This window comes from Odontesthes bonariensis, chromosome 10 (assembly GCF_027942865.1).
Source record: "Odontesthes bonariensis isolate fOdoBon6 chromosome 10, fOdoBon6.hap1, whole genome shotgun sequence".
NCBI lineage: Eukaryota > Metazoa > Chordata > Actinopteri > Atheriniformes > Atherinopsidae > Odontesthes > Odontesthes bonariensis.
In genome coordinates, this window is record NC_134515.1 from 34,918,379 (window position 1) to 34,938,453 (window position 20,075).

The 20,075-nt window shown below is 41.2% G+C and overlaps 1 protein-coding gene across 1 annotated transcript in view; it reads left to right on the forward strand.

Moving 5' to 3' along the window:
* Positions 1-17,657, forward strand: part of LOC142390429 (nucleolar protein 4-like) — a 72,798-nt gene extending 55,141 nt beyond the window's left edge. Inside the window, exons 4-5 of the mRNA XM_075475845.1 lie at positions 17,232-17,335; positions 17,637-17,657. Coding sequence (XP_075331960.1) covers positions 17,232-17,335; positions 17,637-17,657 — 125 coding nt within the window. The remainder of the gene's footprint in view (positions 1-17,231; positions 17,336-17,636) is intronic.
* Positions 17,658-20,075: the final 2,418 nt, after the last annotated feature.

The window sequence follows — 20,075 nt, forward strand, 5'->3', positions numbered from 1 at the left end:
TATCAATAAAATGTCAATAAATGTCATTTGTACAAGTATATATGCTAATTAGTGCTTTAAATTCTGTATTCTGTTAACTATCCCAACAGTGCAACTCATCAAAAAGATAAAGTCTCTGGGCTCTAAGTTTAGTTACTATTTAGTTAAAAGCTTGGTGTCTCTTATACAGAGTAGTAAACAAAGGAGCAATTTAGTGATTAGTTGAAATTGAACTGTATAGAATTTGTTGTTCTAAACCAGGGGTCTCCAACTCAATTTACCTGGGGGCCACTGGAGGTAGAGTCTGGGTAAGGCTGGGTCGCATTAGGTTTTGTTAGGCTCGGATAAAAACTTTTAATGTTATCAAATGTAAGAAAAATAATTATCAAACAGTAATAAATGAATAAAATGATAATAATGAAAACAATAATAATACAGCAGATATAGAAAACTGAAGAAACCACATAAAGTTGCTGACTAGAGAAATTTATTATTATTCACATTCACATGTATGTATTAACAGTTCTTTAACCTTGAAAGGAACATTGTTCTGAACATGGCTTCTGCCTACTTCTTGCTGCTAGAGACCTGGCAGCGCTTCCTCTCGCATTGCTGTGAGGGAGTAAGCAGTGGAGACCCTCAGTAGGGCTTGAAGATACTCATCAGTAAGTCTGGACCTGTACTTGGACTTATTGAAGTTCAAGGTAGAAAAGAGCTTTTCGCACAAGTATGTGCTTCCAAAAAGACACATGGTCCGCTTGAACACTCGGGAAAGCTCAGGGAAACTGGGGGGGAATTCTCTCAAAAATTGCCCGAGCTTGTCTGCTTTTCCACACACATCCCTGAACTTGGCTTTGAGTTCAGAGTTGCACTGCAGATCAATGAGCTCCATTTGAAGCACAGGAGGGGCATCTTGCACATCAAATGAGAAGGGGTCCGCAAAAATTTGAAATGTGGCTCTGTGCCTCTTGAAGTCTGCAAATCTGTGATCAAATTCCTCCTGTAGCTTCAAAATGACATCAACATACTTCTCACCACTGAATGGTGTGCCTGCATCCATGAATGCCTTGCATGCTGGGAAATGGCAAAGGTTTGTCTGAGAGAGCTGGACTTTCCATAACACAAGTTTTGCTCTCAAGTTGTCAAAGGCAACACTAACAAGTTGCCCCTGGCCTTGTAACTTCTTGTTCAGTACATTAAGCTCATGTGTGATATCAACAAGAAAAGCTAAATCCATGAGCCATTTGGGATCACTTAGCATAGGAACAGAAACCCCATCTTTCTCCATGAAGGCTTTCACTTCTGCTCTCAACTCAAAAAATCTCTTCAATACGTTTCCCCTGCTGAGCCAGCGTACCTCAGTGAAGTAGAGCACATCCCCATATTCTGACTCTAAAATTTCCACTAAAAAAGCACGAAACCTTCTGTGTTTTAAACCCCTGGATCTAATTTGGTTGATGCATTTTACAACGACAGACATCACGTTGTCAAACTTCAGGCACTTGCTGCAAAGGGCCTGCTGATGGATAATGCAGTGCAGAGCAATGGCCTCCTCCACATTCTCCTCTTCCAGTTTTTTTTTAACAAGTGCCACCAGTCCATTTTTCCTCCCTGTCATTGATGGCGCTCCATCGGTTGTTATTCCAACAAACCTCTTCCATGGCAAACCGGCATTCTCAAAGGCATCACACAGCTGGTGAAATATCTCCTGAGCGGTGGTCTGGCCATGCATTGGATTTACTGTGAGCAACTCCTCCATCACTTTAAAATTGTCATCAACACCACGGACATAAATTGCGAGCTGGGCAGTATCAGTGATGTCTGTGGTCTCATCAAGAGCGACTGAGTATACACTGAAACATTTTGCTTCATCACACAGTTGATAATAAATGTCACTTGACAGGTCAGAAATGCGCTCTGCCACGGTGTTTGCAGAAAGGCTGATGTTGCTAAACTGACCTTTCATTTCTGGACAGACAATACTTGCAGCCTGCAATATGCACTTTTTGACAAATTCACCGTCTGTGAAGGGCTTTCCTGCTTTAGCAATCATCTCACTAACCACGTAGCTAGCTTCGAATGCTGCATTATTCTCTTTGGTTGCTTTCTTAAAGAAATCTTGTTGCCTCAGTAGACATTTTTTAAGATTAGCAACCCAGTTGGCTCTCTCATCTCCCTCGTATTTAGCATTAGCCGCTTTCGGACTGTAGGAACCTTTGGCAGTTGTAATAACCTTTTAATCCGCAGGGCCGTTTTCTCCCGTGTTCGGACATACAGGAACTCGGGGCTATCTCCCTCAGTTCCTATAACTATTTAGCTCCTTCTCCGAGGTCGGGTCTTTTCATGGTTCTATAGAACGAATCTGACGGAGGTGTGTGGTGGTCGGTAGCTACGCCCCATGTCATGCTATCACGGCTGAAATGTTTCATCATACGACACAGACACAACCGGCGGGTGTTTAATAAGTTAAACTTACACTGCTCTCCTTTGTCTGCGGCGCTCTGCTCTCCTTTCTTCCTTCATGAAATGAAAAAGTATCGTCTCCTGACTCTCTCTGTGAGCTCTTCCAGCCTCCATGTTAGACGCCTGATGTGATCGTCCATGATTAATATCACCATCATGCAGACCATGAACACGGTGGCCTCCCCGCTCTCCATGTTAGCTTCTTGGTGGTGTTTTTTCTTCTCTAATTACTTTTACGGGTTTTGTTTTGTTGTTGAATGTGGCGCTAAACGGCTAACGTAACACGTCACGCAGACAGCTGCGCGCGGCGCATCAGTCCCTATCAGGTCCCGACTCATGTGCGAATGCAGACTGAAACAGAAGGACAGTTATCAGAACGAAATTCGAGTAGGACAGTTCTGATAGCTGCGTTCTTAGAACGGCTCTGTCCGAAAGCGGCTATACTCCTCAGCATGTCTTGTTGTGTAATGACGTCTCAAATTGTATTCCTTGTGCACTGCAACTTTCTCTGTGCAAATAAGACACGTTGGGATGCCCCTGTGCTCAACAAAGAAATACTGAATTTCCCACTTTTCCTGAAATTGTCTGTGCTCATCATCAACCTTTCTCTTCACTGCAGGCTTTGAACAAGACATGTTTGGCACTGTGTAATAATATATAATTCCGTTTGGTGTCACTGTCGCGTTGAAGTTTCCGTTTCAGTGTTTAGCTACACTCCCAGACAGGGATTAACATGCTAATCAACTCGGCAATACAGTATTGCCGAGTTGAATCAGCCCCGCACACAACCATTCATATTAAGATTGCGGGCCACACTAACATTAAACTTTCATATTAAGGTGAGGGCCACAAACTATCCTCTTGCGGCCCACGGGCCGCGAGAGTGAGACCCCTCTTCTAAACTCACTCTAAAATACCTTGAGATGACCTTGTTGTAAAATGTACACTATATTGATCAAATTAATTGAACTGAATTTATTTATGAAATGGCCATTACCTTCAATGGGTATTGAAAAGGAACGGATGATAGAGAAATCAAAAGATGTGAGCCTAACCAGCCTCTGCATTCTGATGTTAAACCGAATCTTTGACTAAGCTGCTGGTCGTCAAATTGCATTTTGGGCAAGGTAAGAGCCCAGTCTTAACATGGGACAAAAATATAAAGAAAATTTGACACCACAAGTGTAATGCTAATGCAATGCTTAACTGGTGCAGTACTGCTCACTTTCTAACCTTTATTAGTGACTGTGAGCCACTAGGACTTAACAGTACATGTATAGAACTACCATCACAGATAAGAATGTAGAACTTCATGCAGGAATGCTGCGATACTGCCTGACAAACAAGAGATTGCTGGATCAAGACCAGATGTTGGCATCTGCACTTCAGTTTATATTAATAATCCATGCAATAGGGAAGTAGCAAAAACTAGCAGGGAATGGAAAAAGCAAAAGCAACTGAGATAAGCAAAAGTAAAACAAGGAAAAGCAAAATAATCCAGCAAAATAATTTCCCATTTTGGAATTGAAGAATTAGCATTCAATTAAATCCAAATACATTAGATTCTACAGAAAAAAGTTGCAAAAAATATAAACTAGAATTAAAAAATAGATACATATATTTGAAAAATAGAAACGGCTATATACATTGATAGATTAAACTGTGTATAAACTTCTTCATATGTCAATGCAAATGTGAAGATTATTTGAAAATCACATTAAAAACCTAAGAAATTGAACTGAAGTGCAAAATAAACCAAAAGGAAAGTAACATTCCATAAAAACATGGTAAAAGTGTGGAAAAAGTTAGACCAAAAAATAAAATACATAAAACATTTTTTATATAATCCTTAAAAGTAAAATGATACAGTTTGTTTGTTCACAAAAAAATGATAAGAAAAGATATTTGAATGACCTGTCAAGGGTATAACCCGCCTCTTGCTCAATGAGAGCTGGGATAGGCTCCAGTCCGCCTGCAACCCTTTGGATTAAGCGGGTATAGAAAATGGATGGATGGGTGGAACAGCTAACAATCTCTGATGACCTGACCTGAGAGTTCTAGTTGTAGAGTAGGGTTTTAACAAATCAGAAATATATTGAGGAGCTTGACCATGTAGAGCCCCAAAAGTTATTACCAAGATTTTGTATTTAATTCTTAAATTAACTGGTAACTAGGGAAGAGATGATCAAATCCCAGTTGTTCAGAGTCATGTCTTCTGTTGGTTCCAGTTCAAACAATTTGAGAGGCAAGAGATTATTTTATTAAGGCAAGTAAATAGTGCATTGTAGTAATCTAAACGAGAAGAGTAGTCTCTGGCCAAACTAACCATCGCCACTGAACAGGGACACATTTAAATAAATACTAGAAGTAACAGACGTTTTTCTGACGTGTTTGAGCGATCACTTCATACTGTCATTGGAATGTAAAATAAGACAGATCAAATCCCCAGTGCAAGGTATATTTAAGTCCATGTAATTGCTTTTTTTGCGTTTTACATTGTATTAAATACAATTTGTCTGCTCTTTGCAAGGCACCCCTGTGTTTTTTGACAGAAGCAATTCTAATCAGTGATAAGAAATCCCTTCATTCTCTTTAAATAATGAGTGCAGTTTTCACTGGCACAGGGGCAAGGTTGCACCCTGAAGGTGTTGAAATAATCATTTTTCAGAATATAAAATTTGGAGAGGACATTTTTTTAATCAATCACTGTGACTTATTCTAAGCTATGTAATTTACTGCTGTTAGTGCCCTTCTTTACTGCAAAAAAAAAGCATCCCTAACTTTTGTATCTTGGTTGTCTTTGGTTGTTTCTGTGGGAGAAGAAAGTTTGTAAAATAAGAGATTATTCATTTGTATAAATTAATTTGGAACATTATTGAATGCCAGACCCCATTATTCTTAAATGACTGGAAAAAGTCCAAGATGACTTGGAATCCCAAACAAGGAACCATGAAACGTCCACTGCACAAAAACTTTTTCAAGCTCTTCAGGTTTTGTTCTTTGATTTGTTTTTGTCATTTTGTTGTGTTTTAATGGATACGCCATCATTTTTTTTAGAGCTATAATTGTCCATATTTTCATATTTTCACATTTTCATCTGCATTCTCCCTGAGTACAGAGGAATTTAGCATTACAAAATATCGGAGCACCTCTTTTTTTTTTTTAAAACAAATGCCTGCAAATGACCATAGTTGTGATCTGTTAGCTAGAAAACATACCACGTAAGGTCAGTCCTAGTTTAATTCTGATGACGAAAGTGCAAAAAGTGAAAATTTAGCGAAGCATTTTCTGAAGGTTTTCCATGAACTCTCCATAAATAGTTCAATATGGTCCACAGAAATCTCCATCTCTTCATCTGATTACTAACCTAGATTCTTTATTGACATAAGTTCATATTTATGCCCCATATTTATGCCTCTTTCTGAAAATAAAACTATTACATTTCATGTAATGAATGGCAGGTCTACCTACAAAATGAGGTTTTATGTTATTTTAGCCTCCTCTGTTGACCAATTAGTTGATTCCTGCCTTGAAAACGATGCTGGCAGAAACACTGCTGTTCAGTACTTCTGTTCCCGCATAGTTTGTATGTCATGTTGTTGTTTGGCTTTATGAATATTTAATGTTTAAAGTTTGTGCAGTGTCTTAATCATTGAAACATGAGCGCTTTATGTTGGAAAGTCCTGTTACTGTCTGATGGATCTTTAGAAAAATGAGCTGAGTGCAAAGGACCAAGTGCGCGTGACAGTAGGCTAACTGGACACCGATAGATCACACAGCCTGTGCAAAAATTTCTTTTTGTCTGATGTTTTAGGCTGTGTTTATGCAAAATGTAAAAAATTCTAAAGGGAAAAGACATTTCCAAGCACCAGTGTAACAAACATTTACCAAATACCAAATTCCTCTTCAGGCCCTGCTCTAGCAACCCTGCCAACTCTTATGGTATTTTTTCTACAGAGTATGATTTGCAACGAGCATCCATATGGTCCTGCTCCCGGTGTCGCCCAACCCCTATTCTTCTTCTCTGTGTCCATTCTTGCATACCCTCTAGCAGCCCCTTTGCACTCTTTCATGCTTCTCATTCCATCAATGAATCCCTCACATTCCCTTTGTCCCATCTTCTCCTCTGTCACCATGTCTGTCCTTTCCTATGTCCGCTGTCCATCATTCCTCCCATTTAATTCTGTGCATCCCTCATTAGATAAAGAAGTCATTGGAGTGTCCTATCTCTCTCCTCAGTCAGCCTAATTAATCGCTTTTAGGAAAAAAAAAAAAGTCCTTGGAAACAAGCAAATTTTCACCAGAGTGGGGGGAGAGAAAGAAAGATCCAGGCAGTGCTGTTGTGAGGCGGGAGGAAGAATCTTACATTTAGTTGGAAAAGATGGAGAGGGAACATAACAAAAAGATGTTTCTGAATTGGATTAAATTGAAATTTTGAGTATTTCATTACACAACGGGCAGCTGGTATGAAAAATTGTTGAATGGAAAATACTAATCGGTAATGTGTGCGCATTATTACACACACGCATGCAATCAATTTGGCAGGGAAGCAATGAGCGCATGTTGTGCTTTGCCACAGAGAGGGAGCAGTTAATTGCTTTTTGACGCTGTGGGGGTTCGGTCTCTCCCTGACAGACATGACAGACACAGTAGACACACACACACGCCCGCACACACACACACACGCACACCCATATACATACACTCACATGCACATGACTTCACCCACTTTATCGCTATGCTGTGTGTCTTTTGTTAAAGTTCAGCTGTGAATTATTAAATGCAATTAATCAGTGTGGACTGGGGCCTTGTTTAATTGATGCAGGCAGCAGACTGTGTGTATGTGTGTGTGTGTGTGTGTGTGTGTATTTGTACTCATTTTTATATATTCATAAGGTCCAAAAACCTTAAAGAAGAAGAAAAATGAAAAACACAAAATGGTGGGCCCCAAATGTTTAAAGAGAATTGTTTTAGCTCATCTTTGATGGTTTGAGTTAGGATTAGGGGCTCTGAAAGCTTGAATCATCACAAAGATTCTGAAACAAACGTGTGTGTGCATGTTTATGTGCAGAGGATGTTCTAGAAATGTTAACTCTGTCATTTGTTCCCATTTGTAATATCTAGTGTCGTCGACCATCATTTTCCACAGAAGAAAATCCAGAGCCAGAATTCTAAACCACATTTGCAGCTTTTTGTCATACAATCACTCAGTTACCACAGTTTGTCCTCCAGTACCATCAATTAGCATATATGGCGGATGATCTTCTCTGCTCCCCTATGCCATATTGATCCTTTGCCCCATGTTTGTGTTCATTCTGTAGATGCTTCAGATCTTTGAAATGTCTTTCATGTCAGTCGATAGATTGTTGATAGGACAAGAGAAAAAAAGTAACATGGATGTTGACTTGAAATCTGTCAATATGTGTTTCTGTAAGTATTTTGTAAAGCATTTGTAACGCAAAGCTTTTGTTGTGAACATGTGCCAGACAAAGAAAAACTCCATAGTTTAGGGTGTCTGTTGTCTGATGAGCAGCCTGCTCACCTGCTCTTCATTATTTGTGTCTCTCTTCTTCCAACTCTACAGCGCCCTCTAGTGTTGCTGTTCACACAAAACAGGATGACAATTGATTTACCTAGGAGGAAGTATAGCTGTAAGAAATTATAAATAATTAATGTCTGAATTAATCAGAAATCAATTAAATAAACACATATGTCAAACATTTGTAAAATCTAAACAGATAAAATTCCCATTTATGGAATAATGAATGTCAGCAGATGATAATAACAAGATAAATCTATGAAAATGCTGGGGCATTTTTGGTGTTGTTACACTTGAAATCATTATTACTCTGTAACTTTAATATAATACAATATAAGGCAAGACAACAAAGCATATTATTACAGATAACAGAATATGCTCAAGTCTCCTAATTAGTCTTCTACTGCTCAATGTTGCCAACTAAATCAGCACACCTAAACAGGTCATGTTTATCAGAGAATCCAAACAATGCTAAATTATGGTGGACAAATATATTTACTGCGCAAAGTAGTGGCTATCAACAGAGTTTGCTGTGGCAGCTATAAATATTTACATTATATCCCATAAAGAAAAGGGAAAATGGCAAAAGATAGTTGTACTGCTCATATCCCCAAAGCCCTGTGAAACAGAGAATACACCCTATTTCAGTATTTTAGATGACCAAAATAAACCCACCTGATTATAAAGTTGGGTAGATACAACCACAGATAAACAATAATAATAATAATGATAATAATAACTTGGACTTATATAGCACCTTTCAGGGTACCCAAGGTCGCTTAAAGGGATACGCCACCCCCAGGCCAAAATATCGAAATATTTCCTGAAATATTTCGATTGGCGACGCTAGCATGTATGTATTACGCGCAACCAAGCAGTGGTCAGTGCTGTGAGATTCGGACAATGCCTGGGTCGCCAGGAAAACGCTCACACACACTTATTTATGTCTCGGGAATGCGGGGATACACTTAATTTGGCCTGGGGATGGCGTATCCCTTTAACAAGAGAAACGAAGGGGGGAAGGGTAGGGCCCGGGGGGGGGGGTTAAGAAGAGTAGGACATGGAGAAGAGATGTGTTTTTAGATTCTTTTTGAACTGTAGTAGAGAGGGGGCAGAACAGATGTGAAGTGGCAGATTGTTCCATAGGGTAGGGGCAGTTGAACAGAAGGCCCTATCTCCATATGTTTTTAGTCTGGTGCGAGGAACGGAAAGTAGGTCCTTGTCTGAGGAGCGCAGAAGCCGTGACTGGGAGTAGGGGTGGAGGAGATCAGAGATGTACTTAGCTGCGAGTGAGTGGAGACATTTGTAGGTCAACAGAAGGATTTTATAGGTGATGCGTGCTTTGACTGGGAGCCAGTGAAGCTGCTTTAGGATGGGGGTGATGTGCTGCCAGGGCTTGGTGTGAGTTAGCACCCTGGCAGCTGAGTTTTGAACATACTACAACCTGTCAAGGGCCTTACTGGGTAGCCCAGACAGGTCACCATTGCAGTAGTCCAGGCGGGAGGAGATAAATGAGTGGATGAGGGTCTCTGTTACTGAGTCGTATAGTGAGGGCCGGAGTCTGAAAAAAGGCAGATTTAGTGATACTCTTGATGTGGGACCGAAATGAAAGGGTGGAGTCCAGGATGACACCCAGGTTCCGTACCTCTGGTGATGGAGAGATGGAACAGCCATCTATGACCAGGGCCAGATCACCAACCTTCTTAAAGGAAAACTCCGGGGCATTTGAAGCGCAATCCCATTGCTAGAGGTTGTCAAATACTGATAGTAGGACACAGACAGGTGCAAATCGACGCTCCCTGTGTGGAGATAGCGCTGTTTGTGCAGCCTGTCATGCGAGGCTAATACGTAGTGGCTAGGGGCAAGTGCTAAACCTTCCACGTAAAACAACAACTTGCACACTGCAGAAACGTCACACCACTTTATAAACCATCCGACAATAAAGTCACAAGCCTTACCATCAAAACCATATGCATGGTTCTCACATTACTGGCATGGGGACGTTACAAAACAACTTTATAAACAGCATGTAACTCACCGGTTATTGGTACGCTCGCGCATGTGAAAGCCCAAAAGAGTTGATGGACGATAATCCCATATACAAAACAATTAATCTTCTCTAGAAAAACTGCGTTCAAGTATTTAAAACATTACAACGATACATGCTCAGTAATATTGTTGTAATGTTTTAAATACTTAAAACATTACAACAATATACTGCCTGGAGTGTCCAACAGTACAAGATCCGAGATGCTCAGAGACAAATTCAATTCAATTCAATTCAATTCAAAAATACTTTATTTATCCCAGAGGGAAATTAAATGTTGATGTAACTCAATTAAATCAAGGAGTTATTATAGATGCTGATGGCTGTGGGCAGGAAAGATTTCCTGTAGCGGTCTGTTTTGCATCCAAACTGAAGAAGCCTTTGACTGAAGAGACTCTGTTTTCCGATAACAGTCTCATGGAGAGGATGTTCAGGGTTGTCCATAATTCTCTTGATTTTATGCAAAATCCTTCTTTTGCATTATTGTCTCCAGAGGTTCCACAGTCGTCCCCACAACAGAACCAGCCTTCCTTATCAGGTTGTTGAGTCTTTTTAGGTCCCTGGTTCTGATGCTGCTGCCCCAACAGATGACGCAAGAGGAAATGACGCTCTCAACAACAGACTTGTAGAAGATCTGCAACATCTTGTTGCAAACCTTGAAGGACCTTAGCTTCCTCAAGAAGTACAGTCTGCTCTGTCCTTTCTTGTAGATGGCTTCACTGTTGTGTCTCCAGTCCAGTCCAGATGAACACCAAGGTATTTATATTCCTCAACCACCTCCACTTCTTCTCCCATGATGGAAACAGGGTTTGATCTGACCCTGTTTCTCCTGAAATCTACAATCATCTCCTTTGTTTTGTTAACATTCAAGATGAGATGATTGTTCCCACACCATGCCACAAAGCGGTCCACCAGCTCTCTGTACTCAGCTTCTTGTCTATCTCTGAAATACCCGACAACTGCAGAGTCATCTGAATATTTCTGTAGATGACAGGAGTCTGACTTGTACTGGAAGTCTGAAGTGTACAGAGTGAAAAGGAATGGTGAGAGTACAGTCCCCTGTGGTGCTCCTGTGCTGCTGATCACCTGGTTAGACACACAATTCTTCAGTCTGACAAACTGTGGTCTGTTGGTCAGGTAGTCATTAATCCAGGTGATTGTTGAGGCCTCCACCTGAGTCTTCTGGAGTTTCAGACGAAGCAGATCAGGCTGAATTGTGTTAAATGCACTGGAGAAATCAAAGAACATGATCCTCACAGTGCTGCCTGCTTTGTCCAGATGACAGTGGGTTTGTTGAAGCAGGTGTATGATAGCGTCTTCAACTCCAACTCCATGGCGATAAGCAAACTGCAGGGGGTCCTGATATGTGCTGGTTTGCTTACACAGGTGGGTCAACAGGAGTCTCTCCAGGACCTTCATGATGTGGGATGTCAGGGCAACAGGTCTGTAGTCATTGATGACTGAAGGGTGAGTTTTCTTTGGTACCGGAACCAGACAGGATGTCTTCCACAACAGTGGTACCTTCTCTTGGGTCAAGCTATGGTTGAAAAGGTGTTGCAGAATCCCACAGAGCTGCTCTGCACAGGCCTTCAGGACTCGGGGGCTGACACCATCTGGACCTGCAGCCTTGTTCCGGTTCAGTCTCTCCAACTGCCTCTTCACCTGACTTCTAGAAACAGAAAAGTGGGAGGGGGAGGCAAAAGGGACAGCAGCATCTCCTGATTTGGTTGAAGACAAACTAGTTGAAGCAGAAGAATCCATGACTGAGGTGGAGGTGGAGATGTTACAGGAAAGCTGTGGGTCAGAGGAGGGTGGGATGTCTCTTTGGCTGGGAACAGGAGGGGAGGATGGTGAGCTTGTTCCTGAACTGAACCTGTTGAAGAATGTGTTCAGCTCATTTACTCTGTCCAGACTTCCATCCATCCGATCCTCCCTCTGCTTGAGGCCTGTGATCTTCTTCATTCCTGACCACACATCTCTGATATTGTTCCTCTGCAGTTTACTCTCAAGCTTCTTTCTATACACCTCCTTGCTCTCTCTGATCTTGACTTTGAGCTGCTTCTGTATACTCCTCAGTAACTCCCTGTCTCGCTCCCTAAAGGCTCTTTTTTTTCTTGTTCAATAGTTCCTTTAGCTCACTGGTGATCCAGGGTTTGTTATTAGGGAAGCATCTCACTGTTCTGGTGGGGATGGTGTTGTCCACACAGAAGTTTATATAGTCAGTCACACACTCAGTCATGGCATTAATGTCCTCTCCATGTGGCTTACAAAGAGAAATCCAATCGGTTGCATCAAAACAACCCTGTAAGGCTTCTTCAGCTTCCTGTGACCACTTTCTAACAGTCCTTTTTGTGACAGGTAGTCTCTGGACAAGGGGTTTATATGCTGAACAGAGAAAAACAAGGTTGTGATCTGATTTACCTAGGGGAGGTCTTGATTTGGAAATGTATGAATCCTTGACATTTGTGTAAAACAAATCCAATGTCTTGTTTTCTCTGGTAGAGCAGCTGACAAACTGTTGAAAAGTTGGCAGTGTAGCAGAGAGTGAGGCATGATTAAAATCACCAGATATTGCCACAAAAGAATTGGGGTGTTGTGTCAGTATCTTAGCAACAACGGAACTGATGACATCACATGCAGTCGGCAACAGCTGAGGGTGGAATGTAAACAGCCACCAAAACAACACTAGTGAACTCTCTTGGCAAATAATATGGACGAAAACTTACTGCCAATCAAATCAAATCAAATCAAATTTATTTGTATAGCACATTTCATGTACAAACAGTTCAAAGTGCTTTACATAAAATAAAAGCATTGCAGCAGGGAGTGCAAGAAGCATTAAAAATACATAAAATAAAATAAAGAGAAACAAATAAAATCATTTAAATGAATTTAAAATCAGGCAACAGTCTAGATAAGTTAAAAGATATTTCATGCATAGACACATGAGAAAAGAAATGTTTTTAACCTGGATTTAAAAATGTCTACATTTGGTGAAAGTTTAATCTCCACTGGCAGTTTGTTCCACTTGTTGGCAGCATAACAGCTAAATGCTGCTTCTCCATGTTTAGTCTGGACTCTGGACTGGACCAGCTGACCTGAGTCCTTGGATCTAAGAGCTCTGCTGGGTTTATATTCTCTGAACATATCACAGATGTATTTTGGGCCTAAACCATTCTGGGATTTGTAAACCATCAGCAGGCTTTTAAAATCTATTCTATGACTGACTGGAAGCCAGTGTAAAGATTTTAAAACTGGTGTGATGTGTTCAGATCTCTTAGTCCGGGTTAAAACTCTAGCAGCAGCGTTCTGGATGAGCTGCAGATGTTTAATGCTCTTTTTGGGAAGTCCAGTTAAAAGAGCATTACAGTAATCGAGTCTACTGGAGATGAATGCATGGATGAGTTTCTCCTGGTCTTTTTGGGAGAGGAAACCTTTAATTCTGTTGATGTTTCTGAGATGGTAAAAAGCTGCCTTGGTGACAGCTTTGATGTGGCTGCTGAAAGTCAGATCTGAGTCTATCAACACTCCGAGGTTACGAACTTGGTCAGTGATTATAAGGTCCCGAGTCTCAAGATATGTACCAACGCTGACCCTCTTCTCTTTGCTACCAAACAGAATGATCTCAGTTTTGTCTTCATTTAATTGTAGAAAATTCTCTCTCATCCAGGTGTTTACTTCCTCCAGACACTGACACAGTACGTCTGCTGGGCTGCAGTCGTCCGGTGACAGAGACACATAAAGTTGTGTATCGTCTGCATAACTGTGATAATTGATGTTAAAATTCTGCAATATCTGACCCAAAGGGAGCATATACAAGTTAAACAGAAGAGGTCCAAGAATTGACCCCTGGGGGACTCCACAAGTCATGGCCACTCGCTCAGATTCATAGCTGCCAATAGTAACAAAATAACTCCGGCCTTCTAAGTAGGACCTGAACCAGTTAAGGACCGCTCCAGAAAGTCCAACCCAGTTTTCCAGCCTGTGCAACAGGATTCTGTGATCTACAGTATCAAACGCAGCGCTGAGGTCCAACAGAACCAGGACTGAAACATTACCAGAATCAGTATTCAACCTAATGTCGTTTAACACTTTGACCAGAGCTGTTTCAGTGCTGTGATGACGTCTGAAGCCTGATTGAAACTTATCAAGACTTCCACTTTCATTCAGAAAGTCGTTGAGCTGGTTAAATACAACTTTCTCAATAATCTTGGATATAAAAGAGAGGTTAGAGACAAGTCTGTAGTTGTTCATCATAGAGGCATCTAGAGTTCTCTTCTTTAGGAGTGGCTTAATGGCAGCTGTCTTTAGTGACTTGGGAAAAATGCCTGATGCCAGTGAGCTGTTAACTATTCGTAGGAGATCACTTTCTACTGAGGTAAAAACAGTTTTTAAAAAGTCGGATGGTATTATGTCCAGAGAACAAGTTGTTGATTTCAGCTGCCGAACTGTTTCCTCTAGGATTTTTAAATCAACATTATTAAATTGTGACATAACGTCAGAGTTATTTCTAGGTTTTAGACACAGATTAGTTTTCTTGTTTGTCTGTGTTGCGTGAATGTTTTGTCTAATTGTTTTGATTTTTTGGCTAAAAAAGTGGGCAAATTCGTTGCATTTCTCAGTGGAGAGGAGGTCTGGGTTTGACTGTTTAGGAGGATTTGTGAGTTTTTCAACCATAGCAAACAGAGTTCGAGAATTGTTGACATTCTTATTAATCATTTCAGATAAATGCAGCTGTCTGGCCTTGCACAGCTCATTGTTATAACTACGCAGGCTTTCTTTGTACAGCTCATAGTGAATCTGAAGCTTTGTTTTCCTCCATTTACGTTCAGCTTTCCTGCATTCTCTTTTCAGATTTTTGACCGTAGTGGTGTTTCTCCATGGGGTTTTCTGTTTGATCAAGGTGCTCTTGATTCTTATCGGTGCAACAGCTTCCATTACATTAAAAATTTTCAAGTTAAAATGATCCAGCATTCCTTCAACCGACTCTGCGCTCATTGTTGGTAACATAACTATGGCCTCCCTAAACTGAGCACTTGTTTTCTCATTGATGTACCTCTTCTTAACTGAGAAGCTGGTTGTTTGAACATTCTGAGTAATATGTAAATCAAATAAAATACAAAAATGGTCAGACAAGGCCAAATCAGTAACAACAACAGAAGAAATATCAACACCTTTAGAAATGACCAGGTCCAGAATGTGACCTCGAAGGTGGGTTGGTTCTGTTACATGCCTCCACAAACCAAACATGTCCAGCACAGAAGAAAATTCTTTGGCAGTACCATCCGTCATATTATCCATGTGAATGTTAAAATCCCCGGTCAAGATAAAATGGTTAAAATCAGTCGAAATAACAGACAATAATTCAGAAAAATCATCAATAAAACTTGCACAGTATCCTGGAGATCTGTAAATGATTAAGAACAGGATTTTAGGAACACCCTTTAAAATAAAACTCAGATATTCAAAAGAAGTGAAATCACCAAATGAGATCTCTTTACACAGGAATGTATCTTTAAATAAGGCAGCCTCCCCCCCACCTTTCCTCCCATTTCGGCATTTATCAATAAAACTAAAGTTTGGGGGGGGCTGCTTCATTAAGAACAGTAGCACTTGTGCTCTCTGTTAACCATGTTTCTGTCAGAAAAAGAAAATCTAAATTGTGTGAAATTATGAAGTCATTAACTAACAGTGACTTATTGGACAGAGATCTAATATTAAGTAAGGCTAGCTTTGTGGAGTTTACACTGGTCTCTGTTGTATTCTGAGTTGTACGTGGTACCGATAACAGATTAGATAAATTCACCCAGCAGGTTGACTGTTTTCGATTCCTTCTTTTACTAACTAAAACAGGAATCCTATTGGGCCCCAGCTTGTTCTCAGAACAGCTGTCAGAAGTCGGACTTCTATAGCAGGGACCCTGAACACATCATGGCATGGTATCTTTGGTTTGAACAGTGCTATCTTTGTTTTGAACTCTGGGTGTTGTGCTGCTCCTTGAACATCCTGCACACCCCCTTGTGTCCTGCTCTGCCAGGACAGATGATGTAAGAGGAGGAGGAGGGGGTGCCCTGCGTTTCTCGGTTGATGGTGGTCGCTGGATCCAATAGTTCAATGTCAGGACTGCAGAGACGACTCTTCACAGTAACATGTCCTGGGTGACACCATCTGTTGTTGACAAGCACTGCCAATCCACCCCCTTTCCTTTTCCTGCTACTCTTTAAATCTCGATCTGCTCGTACAGTCAGGAAGCCCGGCAGAGAGACGCTGGAGTCGGGGATATGATCCTGCAGCCATGTCTCAGTAAAACACATAATGCTACATTCCCGATATTCTTGCTGAGTCCTTGTCAAGGCTAGAAGTTCATCCAACTTGTTAGCTAACGATCTTACATTGCCCATGATGACGGATGGCAGAGATGGTTTAAACTTCTTCTTTCTTTCTCTCCTCTTTGCTCCTGCTCTGCATCCACGACGCCTCCTTTTCAATTCCAGTGGGATTTCTGGCTTCAGTTGTCGAATTATTTCTGCTTTTCCAATGTTAATCAGCTGCTCCCTGTTGTAAACCACCCTGTTGCTATGGTTATGCATCATAACAAAAGAGCAAAATATACAAAAGTATTGGGAAAAATCCATCCAGCTGCACAGCATCCAAGGCAGGAAGGAACAGTTGTCCAAAAAATGCAATTTCTTCCAAGTAAAAACAGGAATGAAATTTAGAAAAAAAAGAAAATCTCAATGTGAGGTACAAAGCTACTCCAACGTGCTGCCACCCTCAGCAGCGCATTCTAGAACTCAAAAATCAAGGTCAAGAAAGCTCAAACACAGCCACCAAGAAATAAGAGGGCTTTATTGCGTATTTGATACTTTTGAAAGGTTCTTAGTTTGTAATCCGTTATTTGTTACACTTCCTCTTAAAGCTGACAGTAGTAATTTTTCTAGATGCCCACTTATACGGTGTATTAACCTGGGAAAAAAGCTCACTTTTCCCTTTGAGAAACATGCAGGTTTGAAACATTTTTGGTGTTCTATGTTGAAATTAATACTAATAAGTACAGTTTACTGAATAAATGTACATGCTATATTTACATTGCTGTTTGTCTATAGGAACTTAGCAGAGAGTGTGTAGGAATCTTTTCCCCCGACTGAACAAAAAAGAAAACTCCCAACGAAATGACCAACGAGTTTTTCTTCTTCTCCTCAGAAAACAACAGACCAAGCTCCCTGGTGTCGGAGGGGATAGACTACAACCTACCTCTCACCACCACTTACGTGAAACAGATGAAGCTGCTGTTTATGAACAGCAAGGTATGTAAGGTTACTTTGACACATCAACACAAAATGCATCTGATTCTTCCAAAGAATGTAGCAGTACAACCTCAAACAGGAGCTGAATGTGTTGTCTGCACCACTGGGTAGATTGGTGTGCTTCTACTCAACCTAAATCCACAAAAACTTCTCTTGAGAGTAAGCCATAAAAAAAATCTTTACACCTGCTTTAAATCAGCACGATCTATTGTACATTAAAAAATTGTTTATGGCAGATCTGAAGGAAACAACCAAGAGAACCATAAATTTCATGGTAGGAACAAACCTCCCTCACTTGCAGTTCAACATTGTGAAGAGATAAAGTATCTGTGTTTGGTCTGTTTCTTATCATGATCAATGGACCATAGCCGCATTTGGACAGAGCCGTTCTAAGAACGGTCCTCCTTGAATTTCGTTCTAATAACTGCCCTTGCCCAGGGGAACTGTTTCAGTTTGCATTCGCACATGAACTGGGACCTTGATAGGGGCTGATGCGATGCAACCGTCTGCGACAGCGACGTGTTGCTTTAGCGCCACATTCAACAACCAAACAGAACAAAACAAAACCCGCGAAAAGTAAGGAGAGAAGAAAACAACACCACCAAGAAGCTAATATGGAGAGCGGGGAGGCCACCGTGTTCATGGTCTGCATGACGGTGATATTAATCATGGATAGGGATGGGAATTGATAAGATTTTAACATTTTCGATTCTGCTTAACGATTCGGTTCTTTGTTGGTTCCCTTATCGATTCTCATTTGGAGAAAAAGGACAACAAACCGGTCGATTAGCATCAACTTTGTTTAGTTTAGAACACGAGTCATGACCTTACAAACCCAACAACGGTGAGGTCCACATTGGTCTATCATGGCCTGGGTAATGTAACTCTTCCCTGCTCTGGTGAAAGGAGAAGCTGGAGGTAGACGTGAACTGGGGGTAGTACCACCAGCCTCTGGCTCTGAGCCAGTCAGGCTCTGTCTCTCATGATTTCATCTAAATGTAATGCCTGAGAAGGCATTCATTTAACCTTAACCGTTACTAATTGCAGGTTTTACAATGAGGCAAATGGCACTAACATGATAGGCAGTGTTTGTTAGTTAGTTAGTTACCTGCAGTGTTAGCTGAGGACATGCTAACATTGCTAACGTTGCTGCTGCTGGATTCAGATTCACCAACGTTAGTCCGGAGCGGATCGAAAACGCGACATTCATTCATAGTTATTGCATGTTGGTAGTATTTCCTCCCTTTGGTGAAATATTCACTTTGCAAGTTGCCCTGTTGTCGTCTTTTTTAGGGATGTGTAATCAAACTTTCGAGCGTTTGTACCGCTTGGGCGCCATTTTTACTGTTGGCTGCTGGCTGCACTGGACTCGCCACGCAACATTGTGTGGTGACGTCATTCGCGCCCACTGGAATCGATAAGGGAATCGTTTGCAAAATTGCCAAATGATTCCAAGGAATTGAAACACTGGGAACCGGTTCTCAACAAGAACCGGTTTTCGATTCCCATCCCTAATCATGGACGATCACATTTCAGCCGTGACAGCATGACAAGGGGTGTAGCTACCAACCACCAAACACCTACGTCAGATGTGTTCCTATGGAACCCAGAACAGACCCAGCCTCAGAGAAGGAGCTAAAATGGTTCCAGGAACTGAGGGCGATGGTCCCTAGTTCCTGTATGTGCGAATGTGGGAAAAAACGGCCCCGTTCCTGAAAAGGTTATAGGAACTGCCAAAGGTTCCTACAGTGCGAATGCGGCTCATGTCAACTTTTGCTATCCAATCACACCTCAGAAATGAAGAGCTATCCCGCTTTGACACCTGTTGATTCATTGTTAGGAAACATGAATCATATTGCTCTCCTAAATCACAGCAGTCTGTACTTGTTTATTGAGAACAGCTTAGAGCACTAACAAATAAGGCCTGTTATGGTATGAATTAATATCAATTTCATTGAGAGTTCAAATAAAAACTAAGGGGGTAGAGCATATCAAGTTAAAAACGAGGAAAAGAGTTTCCTCAGACTGTAAGAGCCACTGACTTCTTTTTGGGCTACTCTTTTTTCCATTTTATTTAGCTTGATATGTTGTTTCACCTGTGATGGACTGGCGGCCTGTCCAGGGTGTGCCCTGCCTCTCACGCAATGACAACTGAAATAGGCTCCGGCCCCCCCCCCCGCCACCCTGAGTTGGATTAAGCAGGTATAGAAAATGGATGGATGGATGTTATTTCACACAGCTGAAAACTGGTAACACATTATAACACATTACCTCTGACAGAAGTGTATTTGAAACTACTTCACTGGAGTGTGTAGTATTATAAAGACCTTTTATGTTCAAAATGAAGCCAGCTGAATTGTTATTGTCTTTAGTTTCTAACTTTGATTCGACACCTTTGCTCACACGTTGCCAATGGGAGCAACACTGAATCGGTGATCAGTGTTATCTCCGTTGACTTTTGCTTTTGTTGGCCTTCGTGTTTGTTTGATTTACTCACATGCAATATCTGATCATCAGGATATGACATCTGACCCTCCACTGCTCCAAATTCACTAGATGAAACTGTCAGCTCTCCTCTCCTCACATAAAAGACATTTTGGCTCCTCTCATCAACCTTTTTAGTAACAACCGATCAAATTAATTAGGGTGATGATCAGAACTCGATCGATTGCAGCACCCATGGTTCCCACAGTACAGCCACCACTTCACCCTGTACTGCTGTGGCTTCACACACTCACTG